Here is a 25,772-nt window from a genome sequence, read left to right as displayed (position 1 = left end):
CTCAGAGACCTATAAAATTTTTATAAGGCTATTTTGCTGCAAGTGAAACTCTGTCTTTTTGATAATAAGTTCAGTAAGACTATTTTGGAGTGGCTGTACTTATTTGAATAGGCATTTATTAAGATAACTTTCCCCAAATTTTCAGAACAAGTGTTTTTTCAGAGTTAGAGCCTATATAGCAATCAAAAACACTCTACTCAAAGGCACTCTACTCCTTCTCTCTTGTTTTCACTCCTGAAATACTTAATGGTAACTACTGCTGTGGGTTTAATCCTTTTTTCCAATGGTGTTGTCTGTTCCTCTTTTGACTTTAAATTAATTTCAATTCAAAAATATAATAAAATTACTTCACAGTTTCTGAAAAAAAGATAAGTTTATTTTGCTTTTTGAACAAAATATCTACAATGACATGGGTGACACCATAAATTTCACATTTTTAACACTTCTGACTGCAGAGAATGTCAGTTTAAGCCCAATATGATACTGTTATACAATAAAAAGGAATCTAATAAAATACATGCACAACACATTTATAGATTTTTGCCAAAAAAGGAAGTACTTTGATATGAAATTATTGTCAGAGAGAACTCACAGGAGAATATTTTTAAATCTCACAGACAAGTTATTAATAAACTGTCATATAAATTTTAATTTTTTTTCTTGCTGCAGTCTTTAAAAAGCCAGGATCACTAGCACACAAAATACCATATATTATGTTAAACCTTTATGTCAAAAGCTTATGGCACAATTTCTTTCTGTATAACTCACAATTCCACATTTATGGAACATCAGTAGCTACTTGTGTCCATTTCATCTGTTAATGTTACTCTGATGTACATTAAAATACAAACATAAGAAATGTTTCTTGCATATTTCACAAAGATGAAAGTGAAGAAGTGCAGTAATAGTCGAGAATGTCAAGAAGACAGGATGAGCCAACACTTTTTCTGGCATTAATCTACTGCTTCTAGCAATCTTAACCTGCTTCCACAAGCCTTCCAAACTGATAGTACCTCAGTAATTACTGTGGGTTATTGTTGCCTGATGATACCTTTTCTGTAACCACTCCAAAACAGAACACCTGTTTTATTACTAGCAAGTAGTCTGGTTTGAAATTTATATTTTTCTTCTTATTTGTCTCAAAAAGGAAAAAAGCTGTAATATCTGATATTGCACTCATCTAAATAACCACATGATTGTGCAGTAAGATGTGGATAAAGTTATTTTAGTACCTCACAGGGGTACTGTATGTATTACTAGCTCATTCAGCAGTTTCACATTTTAAGGCCAAATTCTATTCTGTTGGATTAGATTAATTTCTACGATAGCTCAAATGAGAGCAGAAGCTGCATGAAAAGTGTATCTTTGCAACCAGTCATGTCAGCTTGGGTTGGGAATGGTATAAATAAATTAATTTCCTTCTACTATAAAATTATTGCTGAAAATAATAATTTTTCTAAGATTAAGGAAGACTTTTTATCTTTCCCTACTGTTAAAAAATATAAGGTTTTGTACAGTTTATTATATTCTATCTTTATCTACATTATCAATCTACAATTCTGTAAGGGATTATACACAAAGTGGAAGCAATATCTCACTCCTTAAATGTAAAGTGCACAATCACCTAAATATTTCTGTCTAGTGAGTAAACAGAATCATCTCTCACACATCACAAATGATTCTTTATAAAGCAGATTTTGGAATGAATGATAAGGAATTCAAAGAAACTTAATGTATGATTGAGCTGAAAAAAATGAAATCTTAAGTAAATGCTCTATTCCTCCTGAATTATACTAACCTATTTAAATAATAGTGCTTGCTGTCAAAAGTCCTTGAAAGGAAAATGTACTTTATTTTGGTGTTAAAATAGCTGAGTTCTAAGTAGTACAATACTAAAATTCCTTATTCCCTTACATCTTCACATAGCTTATCAGCATTATAGAGAAAAAAGCCATCCCTCTAACCATGCAAGCCTATTGTGTTGATATTTGAATCTAGTTTTAAAAATATAATGCATTTTGCTGTTTGAAATTTAAGTAGGAGTTTGGCACAGTGATAGTTGAATATTTCTACTACACCTCTAAGAGGCTTTTCTTCTTCTCTCTCAAGGTACTGAAGTTTTTTCTTCATGAGGAGTGACACGGATTTGGCCACATCTCTCTTTAGTGCAGAACAAAAAGACAGTCATGTAAGGGGTTCCAGGCTCTGCTTTGGGCTTTCTGTCTCCCTGTGGCTCCTGTTCTGCTATGTACAGCCCAGACTTTTCATCCTGCACCCTCCTGTTTTGCTTCTCTTTCTATCAAGAGAGAGGATGGTGTGGAAATCAATCTGCACAGGTAGAAACTACTGTCACGAAACAATATAAACTTTGCAGCACATGATATAAATTGTTTCCCACTGTAGTTACTGTTTCCACCTGAGCCAGTGTACCTATGGAGACACAGCAGCATTGGGAAAATTAAGGGTGCTTGATCCTTTTTTTCCCTTGATGGTGACTGTGTCAGCTCCTCAGTAGCTCTGTTACTGGGGTATTCCTTCAGATCCCACCATCTCTGCTCTCATTGTGTTGCAATGTCCTTCTAGGGCCTGTATTTAATTTTTGAAGCATAGGGCTGGTCTACAAAAACATGACCTGAGAAGTACAGGGTCTGCACCTATGTTGAATGATGACTTGGGACAAAGCTGCACTATCCTGTCACACAGGGATTGTGCTTATGAGAAGCTTTCTCGTGTGGCTTTGCCAAGGACTTGTCCTCTGCAGAGCCCAGATCTAGGACCAGTGAAGTGAGGTAGCTATTACTTCTGCCTAATGAATGGGGTCTTTTTCATACGTAGGAGGAAGTCTGCTAGGTACCATTTGCCTCAAGCATTATCTCCTTCTTGAGTATTTTTCTGTATTTCCACTGCCTCTTTGATGGGAGTGCAACATAAATACTGCAGTCTGGTAAACACTGCAGAGTACCTTTCAATTCTTGCATCTTAACAACATTTCCTGCTGCTTCATGATACAGTTGCAAAAATATAATCTTTTACAGTAGTCTTAGCTGTTGTCAGTAGCTGTTGATTCCAGCTTTGCACAGAGGGCTGGCATGCCTGCTGGCAGTTTTGGACTATTCTCATTTCCAGTGGTGAATAGCAGGCATTTGTGCCTTGAAGTTTTTTATCATCTTAAATGACATTTCTCTCTTTCTCTGACATGTGACTTTGTATTAAGTAATTTAGGAATAATCTAAATGAAGCTTATATTTAAAGTCATTATTTCTTTTGAAAAACACATTATTAGTGGACTACAGAAGCTTATGTTACCTTGGTAAATGTTATGGTTCCATTAAAAAGTCCACAAACCATCAGCTCCAGAGAGATCTTTGTTCCATTGTATGAAAATAGAATCACATGCCAAATGTTATGTGCATTTGAAAACAGCTCTTAAACAAAATACAGTTGATTTTGCTGATAACAGAAACATGTTAACAACCTTTCCATACAATGTAACTAACCCTAACTTTGAGACAGGTGAATATCAGTCATAAATTTGTGATACTCCCTCACACTTTCATACGCAAATGAGATTTTTTGGAACATGCACATAAATAAGTCAATAAAAAAGCAGACACAATATCAGAAAAAAAAATAGAAGACATTGAATTGAAATAATTTTAGATTATAAATGAAGCACAATATAAAAGCATAATAGTTTTAAAAGAAAGGTGGATTATATATGTTCTTTCTGACACGAAAAAAATGTGAGAGCTACTATTACAGAATTTCTCTAATTCTGGGAGGAAAACAATAACAAACCAAACCAAACCCAAGGTTGCTATGTTACAATCCCCAGCACAGAGTTACATTACTTCTGTTACTTCATATGTACCATGCCTTTGGCAGTGCACCAGATGTTTGCCTCCAGCCAATTCTGCTTTTGTATACACATTCTGATCATCAACAAAGCACAAATTTTAAACATGTTCAAAATAGAAATATTTTGCAATGAGAATCAGCCTCACTGACTGGACTTAGAGTATCTAATAACTAAATGCTACATTTCCACATCATAGCATGGTTTTGTTTTGCCAATAGATTGACAAAAGTAAATACTCTTGCCTGGACACTGTGCCATAAATGTGTTCTATGTGTTACAATTCAAAGAAGCAACTAACATGACTTATTTAAACCTAAACAGGGAAGATCTTTCTAAGAGTTTTAAGTTGTTCTCCTATTTATTTATGTGAAATCCAGTAAAGTAAAAGACCATCCAGGTCTTTTTTTTACATTTTAGAAGAACTGCATGTTTTTCCAAAGTTGTGAAGCACTTTCTAACCAGTATATAAATCATATTAACAAACTTCAAAGAATGAATCAGAAAATTCGACACATTCATAAATGAAACTTCCTGTGATTATGCAGTATATAGGAGATGAATGTGCATAAACATAACTGTATTCATCCTCCAAATGCTTCAGTGAAGCAGTTGACTCTTTGCTTTCACTTTTGGTCCAAGATCTCTTTGCATTGAATCAAAATGAAGTATTGCAAAATTTTGATGTAATTTGTCTATTTCAGAAGCTGTATGAATTTTATGAATTGAGAAAAAAAATCCTTAAAAATACAGAAAAGATTAAAGGATATGCTTCAATTATTAAAGTGTAGGTAATTAAAATAAAAAAAAAATCATTTTCAGGAATCAATACTTAACAAATTTTAGTATATTTCTCATATGAAATATAGACTGTTAGGCTGTATGTATTGTGGTGTCTGAGATTATTTCAACATATACCTTCCAGGGGAACAGTAATATGAAGTACATAGAATAAATTATATGCCTTAAATATGTTAAATATGTTCATTGTAAAACCACCGGTACTGTCCTTTAGACTAGATCAAGTCCTTTAAACTGTTTTCTCCAATCATCAGTTATATTGTAAAACTAAAATAAAAGTCACAAACACTAATCTATCTTGTGATACTGTGGGATTCACCCAGGGTATTCTGGAAATATTTTTAAAATTAAAAATACACAAGAATTTAAAAAAATTAAGGACCACCAAAGAATACTGTACAATTATACCACTATGTAACAGTATAAATATTTGGCAGTAAAGCTTCAGTAGAGAGTGATTTTTAATGAAAAAATTGTTAATATTTAGTTTGACAAGGAAAGTTTGCAATAACAGATGTATCTTCTCTGGGTGCCATTCTTCCATCCCACTGCAGCTGGTCATTGCAGGCCATGCAGGATCCTTTTTCTCCCCCTCATTGTTTTTAACTCTTCCAATCAGTCCTCTGATTTGCATTTCTAACAAAAAGCCTCCTGCTGAGTGTGACAGCCAGATCTTTACGTACTGCAAGCCTCAGTCTTGTTACTGGTGAATATCCTCATGCCTGATGATTTTGTAGATAACCCAATAAAAAATGTTGAAAATCAGAAACGCTAATGGGAAACAAGCTCTGGATATTGTGTCTATCTTCTTGGCCCGGTCAATGAATACCTTTCTCATCTCATCAGGGCTTTTTGGTACGGGTTGAACAGGATTATTTGGCCCCTTTTGTGTTATTCCATCTTTTGCTTGCACACATGGCCCCACTCCATATGCTGTAATGCTAAACTGGCTGTCGCGTGTGTCATCATCCTGTTGGAAAAAAAAAAGAAGAAAAGAAAGAAAAAGAGCAAGAAGTTTTTTTTAAATTATTGTTTACAGAAATCTTACCTGCTGCTAAATAGCAGTTACACCATTACCTCATTGACTTATTGAATCCACACCTTAGCTTAACTTGTTGAAATTTCATCCCTATCAGTCTGCTAAAAATATTGCTGGATTGTTAACAAGCACAGAATGTTTCTGTTTGTTTATGGATTCTGTAAACTATTTAGAGAAATGTGAAAGCCTAGTAAACTAGTGGTAATTGGGCTCACAACTTCTGATTTGGTTAAGTTTCCCCATTTACAGTAAATATGTGCAGTCTTCAAATGGACAAGTTTCACACTGGTCTTTTAGAAAACAGCTATTAAGTCTGTTCATTGCCTTAAAACCCAGAATCCTGGCCTCTGGAAATATTCATCATAAAACCACTATGATATGCATAGTCATTATATTAGCAAGAATTAATCTTATCTGTATGCCTAATTTCTGCTGTTCCCTGTGACTGCATCAGATAAGATAATAGTGTGCAGCGTCTTAGTTTAAAGTAAAGGAAATGAAAGCTAAATGTCAGATTTTTCTTCTGACTCAGTCAATTCAGGGGAAAACTGGTAAAAACATTCAGGATTAGGGAACTATAAAAGAAAGTGATTCTTAATCACATGGCACAGAAACAGTAGATGTTTTGAAGATACACATATTTTCATAGCATACAATTTAAAATTGTAGCTTGTGTCTGGAGACATCTTTTTTACTTCTCTTTACATAGGTATCCTCAAGTGAAAAAAAGGCACATATGCAGAAAAATAAATGGTATGTAATCTGTGAAGTCAGGGCTAGATTTGATTATGAAATTATTCCAGTGTACTCCTTTACCTAGACTACTCAAGAATAATTATATCATTTTGATGGCACTCACTATTTATTCAATACTAATTTAAAAGTCAGGAATGTAAATTTTTCATGTCTAATTTAGCTTAGTTGCTTTAGGATTTTACACTTTTATGAAATAGAGAAAGTACTACATTAATTCTTAAATAAGTATTTTGAAAAATTATTTTTATAAGTATTATAAAAACAGTTGAGCAGCTGCCAGTTATTCTTTTGTAGGAGAATTTTTGATATTTTAAAGCTTGTCCTATCTGAAATTAAAATAAATCTAAAAAATATTTATTTTTCAAAGCAAGTCAAATAATTACTACTTCAATTCAATAGTTAGAAGCATTTTTTGTTTTACTTTAACTTTTTACTTCATACAAATGCAATTTCTCAATGAGTACAAATTAAATCTAAAGTTGAAAATTTTTCATTTTGAAAATGTCTGACATTTTGAAAATCTGAAAACACTTTTCAATGAAGAATTAATTTTAAAAAATTTAAACATTCATCAAATAATTGCTAATTACTTTGTTTAAAAGGAAATCCAAGTTTTATTATCAATATTAACTGAATATGTTAGCTACAAATGAATGCAGATAAATTACTAAGTTTGAAGTGAACTATTTGGTCATCAGCATGACCACCCAGCAGAGATGTAGATATCAACCTACTGAGATACTTCTTCATACATCTAAATTGAATAAATAGCGACACTGATAAAGTTCACTGAAACTACTATATCTAAAATCTGTATTAGAATTTGCCTTTAAAAAATAAAAATAAAGAAAAATTAACATGAAAGAAAAGGAGGAGGAAAATCACTGACTTTACTATGGAAATGAAAAACAGAAATACAAAATGATAGGATCATTATTTGATGACGTGATAAAACAGAGATTTGTGTTCTTCTCCTGTCAGATAAGAATGGGAAATAACATCTTTAATGTAGTAGTATTCTAGAGTAGCTGTAGTCTTTTTCCAGTTAAGAGAAATATTAAGTTAGAAATGCATGTACTGTGAGAATTTACTATAAATTTGCCATTTAAACACCTTCACATATACATTTCAGGATTTTGTCTTTTTCACCAGAAAATAAGGCTTATGACTGCACAAGACAAGAAAGATAATAAAATTATTCTTTTGAGTAGCAGATTTCAGCTGTGCATGTTTTCAAGATCAGACACTATATAGTAAGACTTTGCTGCCTTTGTTTCAGGTTTACCTGAATGGAATGATCCCCTAGAATGTTTTAAAGGACAGGTGTCTCCTTATTTTTGTGCTTGCAGACCTCCTGTATTTCATCTGCAAGCAGTCTGGTTGGAAATACTCTCTGTTGTTGAGCTGATGTGAAGGTCCTGGTAGGAGCCCAGCATTGCTGCCCAGTGTCTGTTGGATGGTGTCTCCACCAGGGCAGGCAGATTGTTGGAGCCAGCCAAGCCACACCCAAGTGTTAGGGCTGGTGGATATGCAGGAAAGGACCTTCTGGAGCATACCAAGAGCTGCCAGAATTCCTTTTAGGGGCAGCCGCTTCAATATTAAAATGAGTTCTGCAAGTTTTCCAGCAGATTCATAATGCAGAAAGATCACTAGGTTGGCTTCATTTTCATATCAGAGGGTGCTTGTGCACAGAAGGAAAGATGCAGTTACTGTTATTATCAATACTAGCTTTGAGTGCTTTTTTGAAGGCATTTATGTCAGCAACATCCCTTTTTTTCTATTGATTGACTGGGCTAAAATCCCTCTTTTTGACTAGAAGTATGTCTCAGAATGCATATGTCTGAGTCTACAGATGTAGAAATCATCTGAAGAACAATACCATGTATGACCCAGTTGGGAGCCTTTACACTGAAACTTCCTGAAGAAGTCCTGCATTTTGGCTGAACTAATAGAATTTTTTTTTTAATTGATAAGGAAGCTTTTGTTTCTTTTGTGTCCTTTTGAGTGTATTGTCACTAAAGAAAACTATTTATTATAGATTATTGATAAAACTTCAAAAATTTTATTATTAATGAACTTTAGTAAGAGTTTGATTTGGATGTGCTTTTTACCCATTCATCTTTAGAATTAACAAGTTGAAAGTTGTTCTGCATGCAGTTACATTTAAATATTTTATAATTTCTATTAAAACTAATGTAATTAAGAAGTGGAAAAAAATTAGATAAGAAGTTTCATTTGGAAAGTTGGAATTCTTTAGTGGTTTGAAGGAAATAATTTCAATTCATTTACTTCTGTATCAGTATTGTTCTACAAAATACTTAGCTATAAATGAATAGAAAACTGTGAGTTTTATGGTCTTGTGACTATGGTGTTTCCATTTAGTGTGCTTAGTAATACATTTATCTTGAGAAAAAACATGTATATAAGGGCTGAAAGTAACTCCATAGCTGTTTGATTGTAAGGTGTCGTAACAACTTGAAAACTTATTTGAGACCTTGACTTTGGTAATTTGAACACTGTGTTTTTTATTGCTGTTTTGAGAATGAAATTGGTATTGAGTTGTTTTGCACTACAAACAGTGCAGGATTTTAGTACTACATTTTAATCCAGATTTAAACAGACCAAAATGGATTATGAAATTAACAAGACAGTGCCTTTACTAACATTTCACGTCATCACATACAGGTAGCAATGAAGGTATATGAAGTTCACATGGGAAGATGTTATTGTAGACAAAAGGACAGGGCCTCTGTCAATGGTTGGATAGCACATTATGACAAATGGGACAGCTTCTCAATAGTTTACCCTTAAATTTGTACTGTAGATTTGAGGCAAAGTCCCGTCTATACGTCCTGCACATCTCAAGCCATTGCTATGCTGTAATGATTCACTGATTTCATTTCCATCAAGAACTCCCTCAAAATACTTTCATCAAAATGGATGGTTGACCAAAAAGAAAACAAAAGAAAAAAGGCGTGATTACCATTAAAGACAATCTAGTTTGCATGTCTATTTTCCTCTCTAAAGATATGATGATCTTTAGATTTTGAAAATAGAGCTAAAAGACTGAATATTCCCAAAACCTAAATATATTAAGTTAACCTAAAATCAATTTGTTATTATTCAGTATATGTACACAGATAATATTTTTCCCATAGAATGTAAATGCAACTAAGAAAAACTATGATCATTGGTGTGTTTCAGCATCCCTGTATGATTTCTTTTTCTGCCTTTTTTTCCTTTTGTCTTTTAGGAAGGAAATGAATAATTAACATTCATTCTGAAGGAACAGTAACATAGTATTTCTGAATAGTTCTTTTCACTGGCCAGATTTCTTTTTTTTTGTCAAAGAACTGTGGCTCATATACTAAGTATCAAATGAAGTCTCAAATTGGGAACAAAAATTTTCCTGTTCTCAGGATGTGTTATGCCATTTGTGTAATCATAAAGACATTCGACCCTTTAAAAAAAATCTCTTATACCTACCATGATGCTTATTGGAAAAAAGCATTGAGTAGGTTGCACATTATGTTGCAACAACAGTTTTCATTTATAAATAAATTTATGACAAAATTCCAAACACTTCAAAATTTTTGCTAGTTCTGTACAAACTGAGTTGAGCCTCTGAAAAGAAATTTGCCTGTAAGTAATTTGGAATCACTGAGTGAAGTCCATACTTACAATCATAAAAATGGTGGCCAGAGGGTGCAGTTGTACCTAAGAATTGCCTTTGATGCTGCTGTTTTTGTTGTCTGGGAAGGGAGGCTGCAAATGAACCAGATGGTGTGTAAAAAAGGCAGTGACTATAAGTGGAAAAAGCATAAGGAAAATGGGAAGGATAGATGAACTCTGGATGCCAAAATGTCGTGTTGCAGTTCTGTACAGAACTGGAATTTGTATAATAGAATTTACTGCAGGGGTCTTATCCAAATTCAAACATATGCTTCTTAACAGAGAGATTCCAGTTTCTCTGTGCTTTCAGAAGGACATAACCCATAGTTTTAATTAATTTAAAAAATAGTCCAGACTATGAAAACATGAAAATTTATTTGAGGATATGTTTAGAAATAAAATTGAATTCATTGATTTGAACAAAGCATCTGAAAAATACAGAAGAATCAGTAAGTATGACATTTAGCCAGAAATAATCAGCTTTGCATTAGATGGAAAGACAGTGTTCCAGCGTTTCTCTGGAAAAAGACCCAGAAGATATGGAAGATCACAATCATATGGGTCAATAACATGATGTTGTTTAAAAGGCAAATGGAAAACCGGCTTGGATAAACAACTCTGTTACTTGCATCACTTGATCCTTTAGCTGCTTTCAACTGTTACTGTATAGGTTTCATTTTGTTAATGTTGCAAGCATAGTTTTGAGGCCTTATATAGACTTATTAAAAGAATTTCCAGGGAAGGTGAATGAGAAAAAAAACAAAACAAAACCAAAATCCCACAACCCAAAGCAAACCAAGCCCAAAAATTGTATCCACTGGGAATATTTATAGAAAAGATTGAATGGAAATGTGCAAATGGTGACATGAAGGAAGGAAGAAGTCTGGTTTCTGTGTCCTTTTTAGACAAGCTATGCCAAGCTAAAAAACACATTAATGAAAAAAACTTTTTAAACAATTGGAATAGATTTCAGGGGACCTTGTGGAATTTTTATGGCTGGGATGAATTAGGTATGAAAGTCAGGAAAATGGATCCACTTATCTCCGAAAGACAGTGAAATTCAATCATAGAACTATTGCTTTGGTAACTTGGTAAAAGTAAATATTTCTTGCAACAAGCATATCTTTATAATTACAAAAAACCCCCAGACTTTGGAAATTCTTCATCTGCCCTACACATACCTGAAATTAAACATTTCCAAACTGATCTAATTTTTGCACTTTTGCAACATGTCAAATCACTAGAAGTTTTGCTGTACCCTTGTAGATAAAATGCCAGTAGCAAAAAAAAAAAAAAAAAAAAAAAAAAGAAAAACAAAAGAAAAAAATCTGTATTCGACACTTAGAATTCACCTGGTAGAAAAACTTGATCTCAGTAAAATGTTCCAAGAGGGCAAGCATACAGAAAGAAAAAGTCTAATAAGTCATCCTATCTACTTTATTTCTCTAATAGTTTTAAATGTAAATACTGAATAGAATGCTGTTTTCTCTTTGCCAAGGGTGAAGATTTAATGTTCAAGGAAGCCCCTGAAGTTTATTTTAAATGTAGCCTTTTTACATAACATCTTTTCACCTCTTGACTTTATGGTCAAATGAACATTTCTTAACACATGGCAGATTTCAAAGTCAATACAATCTAATCCCTGAGAGCCAGTGGCTGTTTGACCTAGTCCAAAGGAATAACAAACATAAAAAACTGTATAAGCATCAGCTACAGTAACTGACTTTGAAAAAGACAAAAGAGGAAGGAAAATCAAGTTACATTGAGTTATGATCCTAGGTCCTGCATTTCATGTTGTAAATTTTGGTGAATAAATAATAACATTTTTGGTAAGGAAGGCAAGTTATCAACTGCAGTTTTTAATGTGTAAGACTCATTTATTATTTTTATAATGGAGGGTTTAAAATATAATAGAAATTTCTTTTTAAGAGATAAAATCTCCATGCTATAATGCTTCAAGTATTCTATAATTGTTGGGCAAGGAAAGGTTTCATAAAACATTGAGAAAGAGAGAAGCAATTAGCTGAGCTGTCTCTAGAGTTTGAGAAGGTACATTCTCAATGGTTAACTCTGTCCAGGAGCTCTAAATCTACATGGAATTAGAGTGAGTTAAAAACCATTTAATTAAATTAAAATTTTCTGAAAAATTACTATTTTCCTAAAATCATAATCTTGCACAGGAACAAAGAATTTTGTGGTAAATTTAGACTGAGAAACTTGTCTCATGATGAAACATATAGGTACAGGGAGAAGGGAAAGCCCCATACCCCTGAATATATTTAATACCCTCACCTGACGTACGTTATGAAGAAAAGCATTGAAATGCACATATCCATCCTTTAGAATCAAAGCAAAGTTCTTGGTACTTCATTGTACACTCTAAAGTCTCTAATTCTAACCTTGTAATTTTTTGAGAATATAGCAGGCAATCTACCTGAAACTAAAGACTGTCTAATGAAGTGTAGAATTAGAATAAGAACTTTTAAGTGTGAATTTAAAAATACCATAATCCAGAAAAACACTTAAGCCAATGTGGTTATTCATGCACAAACCTTTTTTCTTTAAAAGTCCTTTTACTCTTAGAAGTCCTTTTAATATTGTGGTTCCTCTTTCACATATCTCTAGGCTGAAATGTAATTGATTGTGATTGCTGAACGAGTGTCTTTGGTGAATTGGAAGTCTTGCTAAAAGGGAGCTGAGAAGAAATTTGGTTTGATTCTGAGGGAGGAAGATACTTCCTGCCACTTCCTAATTCTGCAGTCCTTGATTGAGGAGAGATATCACTTAAGTTGAAACTGGGAAATTTGCTTGAGATCCAGAAGAAACAATAATAGATGTGAGAAAGAGGAATGGACTAAATGTATAGTGACATAATGTATCACTTACCACAGCTGTTTGATCACAATTCATTTGTTGTGATTTACCTACCCCCTGTCCAGTAATTCCTGACTGCACCACCCCATTCCTCCCATTCCAAACCTTAGGACAGCTTTCAGAGAGCTGCCATATTCCAAGAAACACCTTGTTACAAAACTGCTTTTTTTTTCTGCTACTGTCAGCAGGAGGAAAGAAGCACAGTTTTCACAGGGTCAAATGTTGAACACAGGCACTTGCAGTCTGAATCATCCTCTAGTCCACATTACATGAGTTTCTCTGTGCAGCTGAAGAAGTTTGGGACTCACTACACAGGGACAGGCAAATATATGAAAATGTCATTTTCACCTGACTGTCTGGCCTGCCTTTTAACACTGAGTCTTACTAACAGAGACAGGTTAGGTAGGTCTTACAGCAGTGCAGATCTTCTAAGTAAGAGGGAAACTTGTAAATATCTTCTTCTGCTGATGTAAGCAGTAGACTAAGTCTTCAGGAATGAAAGATGATTGAACTGAATCATGTTGCTATGGTCAGACTTTCATCCACTAGTAATATTCTAGATAGTGACTGATAAGGACAGACTCTGCATTACATCGGGGTGTGGGGGTACTCATAATAAGTAGACTGAAGAGCTACTTATACTTTGTAAAATCTGAAGTAGGAGTTACTCATTGTAAGAAATGTTCCTTATTGCTTGGTTTAACTACAGATTTCAGAATTCAAACTTGCAACTTTAGCTGCTTGACTTTGCACACTGGTAGTGAGTTACTTTACTGGTAGGCTGTATAGCTCCAGCTCTAACAGTAATAACCATTACTATAATTAAATTTCTTACAAATAATATGAACAACTAAAACAAAATTACCAGACAGAAGAAAAAAACAAACTTACCAGCCTTTTAAAGTAAAATGCTTGTTCTTCTACCACTAATATTATTTGAATAAGTACTTTATGTATTAAAGAATATTTGCATGAAACACAGCTGTTATGGCTTTCAATTGAGTATTAGAATGAAATTGGGGAACAACATTTGTTGAATCTCACAGTAGTAAAAACTGCTGCAAATACCAGTAACATTCATTCACTGAAGTATAATCTGACTCTTCCAACAGAGTGAAATTCATGCTTGTGCAGATGGCTCCCACATGGCCCATGCTTCATTTAAATCCCTCTTAATCCCTCTTTCGAGAATTCAAGTTGGATTTATGCAATTCACAGTCCTTGTAGTGACCCTCTGCCTATAGTGAATATTATGCTGTGCTGCCATTTTATTTCTATTGCCACTTCAAGCTGCAGTGTGTTGCCCAAATTAGCCCAGTACAGTCTCAGCAGAGTTCAGTCAGAGCCTTTAAAAGCTGAGGACACCGTTACTTTTACCTTGCTCTTCTTCCTCTTGCGTCGGAATCGCAGAAGCTCTTTGTGCTGCCTCGACACAAAGTTCACAGCTGCATACTCCAGAAGTGCAGAAAACACAAAGAGCAGACACACCGCCATCCAGATGTCAATTGCTTTGACGTATGACACCTATGAGAGGAGACAGGAGAAGCCTGAGTGTGTTAAAATGTTCCACAGATGTGAAGTTTAGTACTCCGTGGCAGGAGGAAGTGCACTAATACCTCCATATCCCAACAATACTTTTAGTGAAAAAAACTTTGCATGAAAGTTAGACAGTAATAAGAACAATTCAATGTATAGATGTAGAATTTTTGTTAAAAAAATGTATTTTTTTACAAAACGTGTTTAAATCATTAACAGTTCCTTATAGTGCATTACATCAAAAATGAAATAATCTTCAAAAAAACACATGCTCTTCCTTCATTTGTCCCACTGAGATATGTGAATGACACTAAGGAAGTGGAAAATAGCTTGTAATGGGACCAGATGAAATTCCTGTATTAAAATGGATGTGGCTGAAAGTTCCTGGAATAAAAATTAGGTAGAAAAAAAGAGATAGGAAAAGGAAATAGGTCTAATGGGTTCATTCTTTGCTAATATAGGCACAGGAAATCAAATGTAACTAACATAACTAACTTCAGGCCTCAAAATGTGACAAAATAACCTGCAGCTCTCTGTTAGCCTCTTACATTGTTATTTTTTGAGTTTTTAGAGCACTCTATTTTAGCTGTTGATGCTAACTTTGGTTGCATTCAGCTTCATATATTTAGGACACAAAGCATGTTCAAATTTGTTTTACTTAAAAAAAGTTAATTAGACAAAAATAGCATGTTAAAACTAATACAGAATTGAACTTTATTTTTATTGTATACATTTTATTTCTATTAGCTGCAATAGCACATGAAGATTGTCAAGGAATAAGCTCTAAAACGAAATGGAAAATATTTAAAGCAATTACAATCCAGAAAACAGAAATAGGTAATCATGGAAATAAACTTTGAGTGATTTTCATTGTGTTGAGAATAATTTTGTGTAATTGTTTGGAGCTGTTAAGGTTCACATTTTTCTACATCTTAACGTAATTGTGTTTGTAACTGGTAATCTAATTCATAATTTAGGCAGTTTTGAGAAAGGAATATAATTGAGAATCTATGGTAAGAATCTATGGCCTTTAGAATTTCAGTCATATCTGCTAGCATGTCACCAGATAACTGGGATGCGAAAAAGAATGAGCCTGTCAATTGTTAAGCAGGGTTTATATAAAACTGAATATAAGTTTTCACTACTTGTTAAGGTTTATGGAATTAACTAGATATGTGGCTGGCTATATAGTAGAGACAGGGAAAAATAGAATATATTTGATTGGAGAATCAAGAAATCCCCAAATATTTCAAAATTATTTAGCTGGTTTAGGAAATGATTGGACACTAATAATTGTAACACATAAGGTTGACTGAAAGTGCTTGTCACATAACATTATGGTTAATACAGTACAAACAAAAGAAATTAAGCCTACCTTTGGAAGAGATGCTCGAGAACCTGAGCTTTGTGTTGTCATGGTCAGTACAGTTGTTATGCCTAAAGCCACTCTGGCTGGAGCTGCATCCATATTGATCCAAAATGACACCCAGGAGAGAATCACAATCAAGAGGCTCGGTATGTACATCTGGATGAGATAGTAACCCATCTGCCTCTCCAGGTGGAATCGGACTTCGATACACGTAAACTTTCCTTTTTACAACAAAGAAGAAATATTCAAGAGAAGTAGAATGCCTCTACTGTCAGCATCTAGTGCACACACCTAAAGAATGTATGCTATGTCAAATATATTTGTTCACTAGAAAAAGATTTATGTTTCAAATTCTCTACACTGACTTGCAATAAAGACAGTCTCTGTTGTAACAGGAGAGTCTACTGGAAAGAAAAGGGGCAGAATATCTGAAAAATTAAGCATTTGATAAAGTCTGAAAATCTTATTTTCTTATAAAACCCCCCCATGATTCATTAAAACAATAGGAAATTTCCTCTGTGAGTTCACACTTTTTTGTGACTTATAATTTGGAAATACTTTTGTGCACAAGGAAAATGCTTGCTTCCCTGTTGTATGGTATCTCCTTTCTATTTGATTCAATTTAAAACTTAATTTTATTTTTATTAAAAAATGGGAAAATATAGTGATATCAGTATGAGCATTAGGTTATCAATAGGAGAATCTGCTAAATCTCTCCCTGTGTCCCCATTCAAACTGTTTCAGCTCATAAGAGAAATTATCAAGTTTCAAACACTGATTGAAGACTAGAAAGTCCAGAGATTAGGAAACTCTAGGAAGGCTATTAAATGACCTAGTTTTATCCAGGTACTAAACATTAAGCAACTTCTACTGACTTATTCAAACCATAAAAAAAAAATCTATTAGTAGCTCATACAAATTTCATAAACCCATATTTTTAGATTAGCCAGATTGTTGTGGGGTTGGGGTTTTTTCCCACCCTGCAAGCTGTAGATTATTTCACAGATCTTGACCCAGTCTCATTAGATTTTCTAATTCTGCCCAATGGTCATAAGAATGTTGCTGAAGGCAATGCTGTTACTGCAAGTGATGTATACATAAAACAGTTTCTCACAGCAACAAATACACATAACTCAGTTTTCTTCCTTATTTTGAGTGAAAACATTTCCTAATTCTAAATTTAACAAGGAAGGCTATATCATTTTACATTTCTTAATTGGTATGAAGCTCTTTGGTTATATTTTGCACTTAGCTTTGATAGGTATTCTCCTAACCAATTTCTAGTTACCAAAATGACATTTTATACAAATTCTTTGCACATCAATAGAGATTTGATACTTAAATGATTAAAAAGAAATGTAATGGATTTATAAACTTATCCTGTACTAATATATTGTGTTTTATGCTGTGACAATAGTGTTAGGCATACAGAAATGAACTTCAGATAAAGTCCAACAAATATTTTTATTCTAGGTATCAAGTGCTTCTGAACTTCATTATTTTCATAACAGTTCTTTTAACAGGCCACTAGATTTCCTATGATGCCAAAATGAATGTAATTTTATGACAATTTTATTCTGCTGAGGCACTAAAAAATTTAGAAAGACATTATTTTTGATGCTTAATTTTAAGGTTACATTCTGTATTTCAGGAGTTTTATATCTGCAAGCTCAACTATTCCATTTCTCATTGCTGGCATTCCTGGCTCAAACATCTGCTACTACAGCTTCAAGACTGATTCCTGCCTCAGTCACAGGATGAAATCCTGGTTTAAAAAAAGGTGAATGGGAATTTTGGTGTTTGCTTCAGGAAAGGCCAGGATATTTTCCCTTGTTTCTCTTCCATGGTCTTCAACAGGATACCTATGCAATTTAGCCTTTCACTTAGCAGTTCAGTACACCCCACAAGCCAGAAGTTCTGCACTGACTGGCCTTTGTTGGAATCATACTCTTCAAACTGGTTTTTACCCTGAAGATTTCTTTTTTTTGTGTGTGTCATTCTTTCTGTTAATTCAGCAGCCTTGGACAGTAGCAGTCTCTGTCTCATACATCACAGTAAATCGTGGTGGTAAGAAGTGACAGAAATGCGTCAGCCCGATCTAGGTCTAAGCAAAGCCATTTTATTTGGCAGCATATCAATAAGAATTGTTCAGCATGCAACATTTTCTTCTTACAGGGTTCTATATTCTCCTTTCAAAACAAATTAGGAAGGAAAACTAAGGAGCATCAGACTGCATAATATATGTATGTGCATATATGAAGTGTCAGTAAACATTAGCTATTGTTTGTATGTTTTTTTTTTTTTTTTTTCCATCCAGAGAAATGTGGGATAAGAGATTTGACTTTCTTTCCTGAAGACTCTAGTGGACTTGAACTATTGTAGACCACTCAGCACAAAAATTCTGTGGTCCTAAACAGTAAATAATATAGTAGCTCTGATAATGGATTATTTTATGTGGTTGCAAATTTAACAGACCCAATTGAACTAAGGTGAAGGGAAGAATAATTGCAAGCAACAGAATCCTAAAAAAATCAAAGAGATTTTTAATGAAAGAAGTGCAAATAGAATATATTGTAACCACAGGGAAGGAAAGAAAAAAGCAGGGATAAAGCAGGGATAATGAAGAGGCCAGAACTAGGACTGAATGATATGTCAGAGGAATTATACAAAAGCATTTTTTGCTTGGCTTAGTATTTTTGCAAATATCATTGGCCAAGGGAAAAAAAAAAACAAAAAAAACCAACTCAAAACATATAACATCAAGACCAAACAAAAAATTGAAGAAAAAAAAAAAAGTGGAATATGTCTCAAAGTAGAAAACTACCTTTGCTTAGCTCCACAACAGGTATGACCTAGAGTCCTGCCTTTGTCTTAGACCCAGAGAGTTTATGGACTTGCCAGGCATACTTCCAGTGCTTTCTACTAATATGTTCCTCCGTTCCAGTACAGCCCTGAAAAATCAATATCTAGCAGCTCCTCAGGAAGGCTGGTGGCCACCCAGCTGCCTTTCTCCATTGCTCCCCTGTCGAGTGTTGCAGAAGGCTGCAAATGGCAGTCAGTCTCAGCACTGCAGTTGCAGCAGTTGCTGTCTAAGTGTGAAAGGGTTGATGTTAGCTTTTGCCTTTCCTGAATGAAATCAGAACCACCTGCATAAACTTGGCTAATGAAGCTGACTGGAAAAGGAAAACACTTGCACTAGCAGATGTGAGCTCCAGCCAGCAGAGGCTGTGCTGTTTTTTCCCACCTGAGGCAGCATCCAGCTGTGGGCCTCCTTTCTCTTCCTGTATTCTATTTCAAATTCAGGTTAGCTGTGGTTTAATCTATTTCACTGGATGCTTGAATGGATCAGAAGAGACATACCCATAAAGAGACATACTCATAAAGTCATCTCAGCTGGGGAATGAGATAGACAAGCAACCAAGAGCATTTTTCTAATTCATTTGCAGTACATGAAAGGTAAGATCCAGTTCATTTTGATATGCACTGTGAATGTCCCAGAGAGTGCCTAGCAGGAGGGATGGAATCCTTTTTGGTAGTGCAGCTTTGCTGAGGCTGAGCAACAAATTAAGACCCAGTGGTAGTTTCAGGTTAAAGCTAAATATAAGTGTGCACACAATCCATAAAATGGATTTTTTTGTGAAGCAAAAGAAAGAAAAACTATGCAGGGCTTCCCAAAAGAAATATTTTTTTTTTTAATTGAGATTACATTTCTGTGTTTGTAAGTGTAGTCTAACCAGTGTTTTAAGCCCATGAAAGGACCCAAAAGTGCTGATTTGATCAGCGTTGTACTTATGCATGTGAAGTGAATGTACTGGTGGCAGTGCATTTTTATCTCTTACCCATATTCTTTGGTTACAATGTTAGAGCTGCTGAACTGGCAAGATTTCCACTTAATGTCCATGCTGAAACCATTAGTGTCGTGAAAAAATAAAATTGTAGTCAGTCTATATGATATTTCTTTTGCCCAGAAAGAATAAATTGCTTTTCTTTGGAGTGAGTATCTGGATCACATACTATTTTTGTTGTTTCTTCCACAGCCAGCCCAAGAAGAGCAATTTTCTACTTCAGGTCATCTTCATACTAGACATCTCCCTCTGGCTGTGGCATGTGCTGTTTAAAAAATGGGCTATGCAGGCAGCAGTATGCTTGTGTCATTAAAAGGTACTGTCAGTAGTGTGGGATGTGCAAGAAAAATCAAACATTAGTCATAAATCCAAGTCATAAAGAGTCCTCTTTTATAGTTTCATCTGTCTCAAACTGTTCCAGAGGTAAGAGCTGGTAGGAGTTAAAAGTATTTCTGTCCTTTTAGCAGTCCTTAAGGTGTCTTTTGGGGACAGCTTTTCTTGCTGTGTCCCTACAATGTCCACAAACATGCTACGATTCCCAAGAAGTCTGAGTAGCTGTTTCTGAAGCTGTACAGAAAGTTTTAATTAGGGAGAATTACTTCAGGATTCTGAGTCAAGGAAATAGTATGCCTGAAAAAAATTAAGAAAGGACTAATAATTATTAAACTGCTATAAAATTAAAAATTAATAACATAATAAAATATGAAATAAGTATAAACAAATGGAGAGCTAGCTGCTGAAGATTTCTTGATACTACTTTAGATAGTAGTAAATGGTAATCTGACCTTTTAAGCCATCGATAATGTTAATAAATGATTTACTGTGAACTATCTTATGGATATAGAGAGGACTGTGGCTGAAAGACTATACAGCTTAATGAAATTACATTAATCTATTTACTTAAAATAAACATATGGTTGGGGAATAGAGATTATTTAAAGCTTAGCAAAATTGAACAGAGTTAGGCAAATCTGAATAAATCTTTATGGTGCTATACAGAATATGTCTTGGATCTGGGAAGCAAATATTTCATATTCTGATTCCAACACATCTGTCAGTATGGACATTGACTACACAATTCTGATTTTACCAGTGACTTATAGCCAACAAGCAGTCAGTCTAGCAACCAAAATATTGCTAGCTATGGAAATTTACTAACAGAATCCTTGGGCAATTGAACTGTGATGATGTTCTGTCCTGATTCTATTCCTTTGAAACAACACTTCATTTTTCCTCTTGAAAAAACAACTGGAGACTAAGGCTTAGCATGAAATTAGAGAAAAAACCTGAGAGACAGAAGGAAAGGAGAAAGAGTGAGACTGCTTCAGTGGCTAGGATATGCTCAGCCTAAATGGCTGACTTTCTTTTTTTAGATGTAATACAATAGAGAGCTTCTCCCACTTGTCTGTCTTCTGGAAAGCCATTTCTTAAGCACCTCGATTCCTCTACTCCCTATATCCTGGCAGAGATCCTAAATTCAAAATGAGCTTGAAAATTGTATTAGACAGAGGATTTCCTTCTCAGTGTTATTCTAAACCTCTGCTGTGATTAACATTTTTAGACATGTAAAAACCAGATTTTGTCATCTTATGTGGAAAAAATAACGCATTGCAAAAGCCAGCTGACACTCTTTTCTCTATAGAGATAAAAGCAGTGATAGTTCTTTCTTCTCAAGACAAAAGTTGAAGACTCTTCCTCCAAAATGAAACAATATGTGGACTCAAGAAATGGATTTTGTATAGACTGATGTAATATGGCTACTGTATCTCATGCCTGTGACTGCTTTCTAAAGTTTAATACCTTGTATTCACAGGTGCTTGCTAAATGGTTGTCACTGCCATGCTTTGAGTATTCCTATCTACTCTCTGTACAAGGGCAAATATTTACTCAAAACAAATATCTGTTGCAGGACTGCCCACACTGAGCATAGTTCATGACATATAATATATATTGCAAAGGTAATCTTACTGCAAGCCATCACAGACCTTCTCTTTGCTGTATTTCTCCAGCCCTTCCTTAATGCTGGTTCTGGCACTTGTTTCCTCCTGAGCTGTGAGGAGTATGCTAGGTAGGGGAAAGCTAGTCCTTTATAGACCTGTGTGTTAAAGGCCTAGACAGATGAAGCTTGATCAGTATTGTTCTGAGACAAAATCATTCATCATATAATTAATCAATGCTTTTACTAAAGGCCCTGCATTTATAAACCCTAATGTTTTATCTAGTACAGAGGATGGAATCACCCTGGCAAATGTCATTGCCTTTAGTGAGAGTATGACTGTTGGCTCCAACTGTCTTCAGACAAAATGGATTGGTGAAAAAAAAATGTTTTAAGCTATCAATGTTGAAACTGTGAGGACAATTTTTTCTTCTAACTGAAAAAAACATCTTAGCTGAAAATAGACAGTCTTGGGAGGAAATAAACTGTATTGCCATAAGAGGGACCACATAGACCACCAGCACTTTCCTTTTGCCTTTTGTCGAGTGCTTTCTTTTTTCTCTGAATCTGCTAAAATTAAGACTGCAATAAACATCTCTTGGCAACAGCATGTTATGTATAACACTGCAGTCAGAATAGCAGATGATTTTCATAGAGAGGATGAAGGAGAATGAAATATATGAAATGACTTTTCCATGAGGCAATACTGTCCCCTTTACTTTCTCTCCTGTTTGAGTCATTATCAGGATCACCACAAGAAAAGCAGTCCACTTGATTTTACCTTGTTCAGTAAAGACAAGGTTTCCTTTTTATTCTTCCAAGAATGTGACACTTTTGTTTGAGAGCAACTCTGCTTTACTTATTACTGAAATACAGCTAAATACTTTCTGTTCCTCTGTCTTCCAGTAATAAATTTTTTTAAACAAAAAACCCCATAAATTATGTGTATGAAAACCTCATTATTTCAAGAGATTTTGCTATAAAACTGATTGCATATAAGTAAACTTAGCTGAAATAATTTTCATACATTTCTAAGAAGTCAGGATAATTAAAAAGCACTTGGTAAGTGCAGTCTCTAGAAACTTTCCAATTTGCACTTTAATATAAATTGCAATTTGAGTGTATTTTGCTGATAAAAGCTGCTTACTTGTGTTTTCCTCATCATAAAATAGATAAAACACCATATCTATCTTCATACAGCCTGAAAGCAATTATGATTTTCCAGTGTCTAACATATAGAACTAGACAAATTTTCATTTACATGGCACTTGTCTATGTATCTAAAGCCAAGATTCACTAAACAACTCTAGGAATGTACTACCACTCAGTTTTTCTTTCAAGTCATAGTCTGCAGATATCAGCAGTATATTGGGGGAAATCAGTGCTGAGGTTGTCACCTGTCTTTGAATATACAGATTCCTGGACAGGAAGGAAGTGTCTTTACACAGGCTTTTTTGGAAAAAAAAACTGAGGCAAGTGGTAAACTTGACAGTGTTGTAAGACTGGTAATGACTACAGTAAAAGACACTTGAAAATAAATGTGGAAAATAAAAATGATTTCTTTTTCATTCTGATAAATTTGCATTTGTGGTTCTCATTTCCCTCAGAAAGGAGAACCAAGCTACATTGAGCATGACCTTTGTAGGCTGGAGAAGCCAGCACAACAGCATGGCAAAGACAAATGCAGAGATGGGTGATGAGCATAACCCCCTGCCCTGACACAGGCTGGAGGTGGGCTGGGTAGGCAGCAGATCTCCCAGGCTTGGGAGCCTGAGAGATATCGAGCTGAACAGAAGTCTTGTGATGTGAAAGACTTGTCATGCACTGCATTAGCTGGGACAGAGAGAGGAGAAGTATAAACTAAAGAGACATCTAGATGTAATGTTCCCACTTCAGGACAGATTATGAATTTTTATTCAATGAATCTTTTAAGTAGGATGCTCAAATTTTGATCAATTGTGGCCCTTGAGAAAAATGTCTTCTTGGAGTCAGACAGTGCCATTTTGTGCATCTAGGGATGGTCACATCCTCAGCCTGCCATAGGCCCTGTTTGAGAATGTATTTATAATTTCTGCTTTTTCAGTGAAGGAATGAGTAGCTTCAGAGATTTCACACCCATGGACTATCTCCTGGGTAAAAAGTACAAACCTTCTTTTTGGAGAAATGGTCTATAAAAAAACCTGAGGGAGTTAAAAACTCATGTCTTAAAAAGCACTCCAATAGTCTCAGAAAGAGTGGTTTAGGTGTTTGTCAACACAAGCAAAGGTTTGAGTTGTCAGAGTAAGACATCAAAGTTAAGTTTCCTTTAATCACTGTCATCAAGCTGGCAGCAAAATGGCTGAATGCAATGCACTAGATTGGTTGAAGGTGAGACTTAGAAGGGCCTCAATTTAAAGGTTTTAAGCACCTTTTTTGATGATGGGGGAACAAATGAGGTCGTGAGAAAGAATTGTGTTGGGGATGTGCATATTAGGAAGTCAGATGGGAAGTGTGGAGCTAAGGAAACATGCTGCTTATCAAGCCCACAATTATCAGAAATGGTTACACACAGTATCTATCAGTTCTGCAGCATTCATAGCTCTTCATAGCTCTTCTGTTTCCAGGATCACTACATCTAATTCTTTGATCCAAAAGGCATTATTAGACCTAAGACAGTTCTGAGCAGCATCACTGAAGTGTGGGTGTAAAGCATTATTCATGACGCAGGAGTAAAGCCAAGACTCATTTGTGCCTGTTAGCCAATGCCATTATGTATCAATTCATGCTACTGTATATTGGGCTTTTTGCAGCTGTGTTTGAAATAAAATTTAATGTTGCATAACAGCCCAGGGAAGCAATTAATGTCACTTAGGAATGTGGCAAAGCAAGACCATCCTTGTAATGTAAATGGTTCATGTGTGATTTTTCTGGTTGTGATTCTACTTCACTTTCCAAATCAGTCGCTGTGGATATGCCTGTAGATGCAAAACATGAAAATTATTAGAAATGTTGCTGTGTCACTTCAGAACACAAGATTTGATGAGCCATTTTACTGTACTGTTGCTGAAACTGTCTCTATATTTAGGCACATTTTATTTTTTGAGCTCTGGTTACAGTGAAGGGTTTTCAACTGGGCATGAAACACTGAGACATGCACTGATGAGTTTCCACATACTGTCCTGAAGCTTCATGTTAATTTGCTTCACAGGGAGAATTTGGGGATTTTTTACTGTTTTACAGGATGTCTCAGAAGAGCTTTCCATCCTATGTTGTAACTAAATTAAATTTGAAAACTCTTCTTTGGTCACTTACTGCATATCAGCTGCAGTTGCTTAGCATTATTTGAAGAATTTATTTTATCTAATCTATCATAGTTCAGAGAAACAGACTCCACATCATGTTTTAAAAATTGCTTTTTGTAAATTCTGGTTCTTGTGGAGGCACTAAAGGCATATCTGCCTGCAGTAATCTCATTGCAGAACCCTTAAGAAAGCACAGTACTGGTCACGTATCCAAGTGACACAGTGAAAATAGTTGTTGTCTTTTAATATAAGGTTTATGGGGTTTTAGCCTGCAAATGGTAGTTAACAATATTGGTTGTAACAAAGAAAAAAGAGGAATTCTTACTCTCCTAGAAACCAAACCCCTCAAATCTGATTAAATTTGCTTCATACTGAAGATTTGAATTAAAAAAAAAAAATACTTTGGACAGAATACTGTTATCTTGAAGAAGTAACTTTTCTTTCTGATTTGCCCTAACAAAGTTCTGTACTTGTAATTTTGATGCTGTGACTCAGAGCAGGCCACTCAGCTGCTTCCTCTAGTGAGAACATACCTTTCCACCTGCTGCTCAGCATCAGCATCACATTTTTTCCTCCTGCCCATCACAGGCAGGTCCCACAGCTGTGCAATTGCTTTATCTTTTGCTGACATATTTTAACATTCCCATCCTCTAACTGCATCCAGGCTTACAAGGTTTCCATGTTATCAAATACCTTGCTTTTTTTGTGGACAAGGTAAATGGTCCAATTACTTTTTCAGTACAAGCTTGAGGTTCATCTTTCCAGGGTTGTGGGTTGAACTCACATCTTAGAGCATGTTTGGCCACA

General features: G+C 34.9%; 1 protein-coding gene across 3 annotated transcripts in view; it reads right to left on the bottom strand.

Annotated features, from left to right (window-relative positions):
- Positions 1-354: 354 nt before the first annotated feature.
- GLRA3 (glycine receptor alpha 3) overlaps positions 355-25,772 on the bottom strand; it is an 86,749-nt gene continuing 61,331 nt past the window's right edge. The window contains exons 7-10 of one of the 3 annotated variants that reach the window (XM_021550946.2): positions 15,910-16,124; positions 14,376-14,522; positions 9,258-9,377; positions 355-5,627 (exon numbers count right to left, since the gene is read on the bottom strand). In XM_021550946.2, coding sequence (XP_021406621.1) covers positions 5,358-5,627; positions 9,258-9,377; positions 14,376-14,522; positions 15,910-16,124 — 752 coding nt within the window. In that variant the 3' untranslated portion in view covers positions 355-5,357. Of the gene's footprint in view, positions 5,628-9,257; positions 9,378-10,133; positions 10,218-14,375; positions 14,523-15,909; positions 16,125-25,772 lie in introns of those variants that run through there. The other 2 variants (XM_021551107.1, XM_021551025.2) reach the window with 2 other exon arrangements.

Source organism: Lonchura striata, chromosome 4 (genome assembly GCF_046129695.1).
Source record: "Lonchura striata isolate bLonStr1 chromosome 4, bLonStr1.mat, whole genome shotgun sequence".
In the NCBI taxonomy this organism is placed as follows: Eukaryota; Metazoa; Chordata; class Aves; order Passeriformes; family Estrildidae; genus Lonchura; species Lonchura striata.
The sequence above is the reverse complement of the archived record's forward strand: the minus strand, read 5'-3'. Positions and strand labels throughout refer to the sequence as shown.